Genomic DNA, 2,445 nt, shown 5'->3' on the forward strand with positions numbered 1-2,445 from the left:
TCCCAACTTTATTGATTTTTTAAATCTCAGAAGTGAATTACGAAACATATGATGCTATCAAAGAGGGATATACAGTATAACAAGAGGAGTAATATGTCCATTTATTTTGGGACATCTAAAGAGATGAGAAAATCGATTAACATCGTGATGACATGTTTCAAGAAGCTAATCCGAACTACAACTTTTGCGGAATATACAGATTGTAAAATATCAATGATCAAAATAATGGTAGGTTTAAATTTTATTAGAATTTTCGTTTGATTTTTCGTTTGATTAATTGCACAAGATTGGCAGTATCAATTTTGGCTTTTGGGGAAATCCTTACCATAAAAAAAAAAATTCTTGTATGAAATAGGCATAGCCTAGTACATAAATCCCGAAAAATTGCGTCATGATGAACATCATCTTTCGCGTAAATTTTTTACTGATAAATTCTATACTTATATCGTCATTGATCAAGAGTCTATTTTATTATTAATCATGATGTTGTGCCCCAAATCTCAATATGCCCCAAATTGACGATAATCATCGATGATTACTATATGTGAAAAGTGATGCTTTGAAAATTCTTGAGGCATTATAAAGATGGGCCGATAATTTAGGCCGATCGTTGATTTGGGGCAATCGTCAACTTGGGGCACAACAATGATGAGGTTTTTACAAGTATATAACTATCTAAAATTCTTTTTATCGCTTTACATATTAAAGTTATGACTAAGAAAAGAGGAAACTTCTGCTACTAGTTCGCCTACCGCAATTAGCTCGTCTACTGGTACTAGATCCGAAACCACACTTTTCTGTTTGGTCCACAAAAACCTCCAAGTTCTTTTTTCCCAGCTACGGTAGGAGGTCACGAGGACTTAGGAAGTTAATTAAGAAAGAGAGCGAACCTTATCTCGATGATTTTGCACCATGGCAACTTAGACTATGGGTAGTTGATATACCTTTAAATTCGCCAAACCTCGGTGACTCTAGCGTAAACATCGTGAATGTGTTGCAGGGATGGGAGTTCTTCATCCTAACAAAGTTGGAGACATTTTTACCACACAACCCAACGAAAATAATATTCATATAATTGTCGAGTTGCCTACCTCTCCTTCCGGTAAGTGAATTTATTATCTTTTTGAGCGTTAAGTTAACCTGTTGAGAAGACGAATAATGAAAAAGTTGATGAATGGATGTGTAAAAAAAAAGTGATCAAAATAGTTAAGGCGACGTTTATGTAATTTATTAACTTCGTGCTTCTTATATTTACTCGGAGGCACCTTCGAAAACTACAAAAGGAGAATAAAACGGTCGATTGACACGTTTACTGACAATTCGTATGCCTTTTGCTGAGTATTTATTTATTTTTTTTTATTTTAGGCAAACGAAAAAACGAAAAGTCTCTCTCTCAAGTATGAACCAAACGCATTTGGATGAGTTACTTAACCACTTGAATTTTTGTCGAGCTATAAGTGTTATCACTGTGGATTCAACAGATAAAGTTTTTGATGAACAATTCTTCGTGTGGGATTAACGAATCGAAAATCAACAAGCGGAGGATCAAAAAGATTTTCAAGGTAGTGTGATTAAACAAGGGTACAGTATATGAATTATTTAAGTGACAATATCTCTATTTCCTCAACACTCGCCTGGTACGATCCAAAGTCTAAGAATGACCTTTGAATGTCAGCGATGTCTCGCTTCCATTCGACATAAGTGGGATGACAGATGTATTGGTCATGAACAAAAGCTTTTACAATGTTCTAGATTATTATAGTGGAATTCGGGCTGGATTCGAACTGAAGAAAAGGGTCCAAGATATTCATGTTTATCAAGTCATTACAGAGCTTATCGCGACAAATATTCTTTCAAATTTTGCCGTTTTCTCGTTCTCACTGATTTAAATGATTGTTGGATATTCTATTGGCTTTCAAATGATAGAACAGTTATGATGTTTCGAGCCATCGATTCAAGTAATGCTCTTGACATTATTGGGAGAACACTTGACGAAGATTCCATTTCTACCGCAACTACTACCATTGACCCTAATTTTCCTATTGGATCGAGAATTAACTTTTGTCATTTGGGAAATTTACAAGGAGAAGCATCGGAAAATGTGGACCTATTTTTTAATAGACCTAAGGTCCAATTCGAATTTGAGGATGATGTCGCGAACATGAAAGATATGTTTGACGAGATGACTGAAGAGGAGATAAAGGGTTGGAAAGTAAGACGAGTAATAAAGCTTTTTGGATGAGACACCCGGCTTTCAATTAGATAAAAATTACATGAGTATGCTCTCATGATTGTGCGAATATAATATTAGTCAAATTTTTAACTGCATCTAGTTAGCTATTTTTTATTAATAAAATTTTCAATAAAGCAATTTATAATTTCACCCGTATTGGGCTTTATTTTTTTAAGTTCATGTGTGATGTACTTGCTGTTGCCAATAGATAT

The 2,445-nt window shown here is 34.4% G+C and overlaps 1 protein-coding gene across 1 annotated transcript; it reads left to right on the top strand.

The window, feature by feature from the left end:
- Positions 1-1,002: 1,002 nt before the first annotated feature.
- On the top strand, positions 1,003-2,242 carry OCT59_022141 (uncharacterized protein; the record flags this gene model as incomplete). Its single annotated transcript, XM_025324527.1, has 3 exons — positions 1,003-1,102; positions 1,366-1,397; positions 1,763-2,242. The coding sequence occupies 3 exons, from the start codon at positions 1,003-1,005 to the stop codon at positions 2,240-2,242; spliced, it is 612 nt and encodes a 203-aa protein (XP_025185591.1).
- Between the last annotated feature and the right edge of the window lie 203 nt (positions 2,243-2,445).

The sequence above is a fragment of the Rhizophagus irregularis genome, chromosome 31 (genome assembly GCF_026210795.1).
Source record: "Rhizophagus irregularis chromosome 31, complete sequence".
NCBI classification, from domain to species: domain Eukaryota; kingdom Fungi; phylum Glomeromycota; class Glomeromycetes; order Glomerales; family Glomeraceae; genus Rhizophagus; species Rhizophagus irregularis.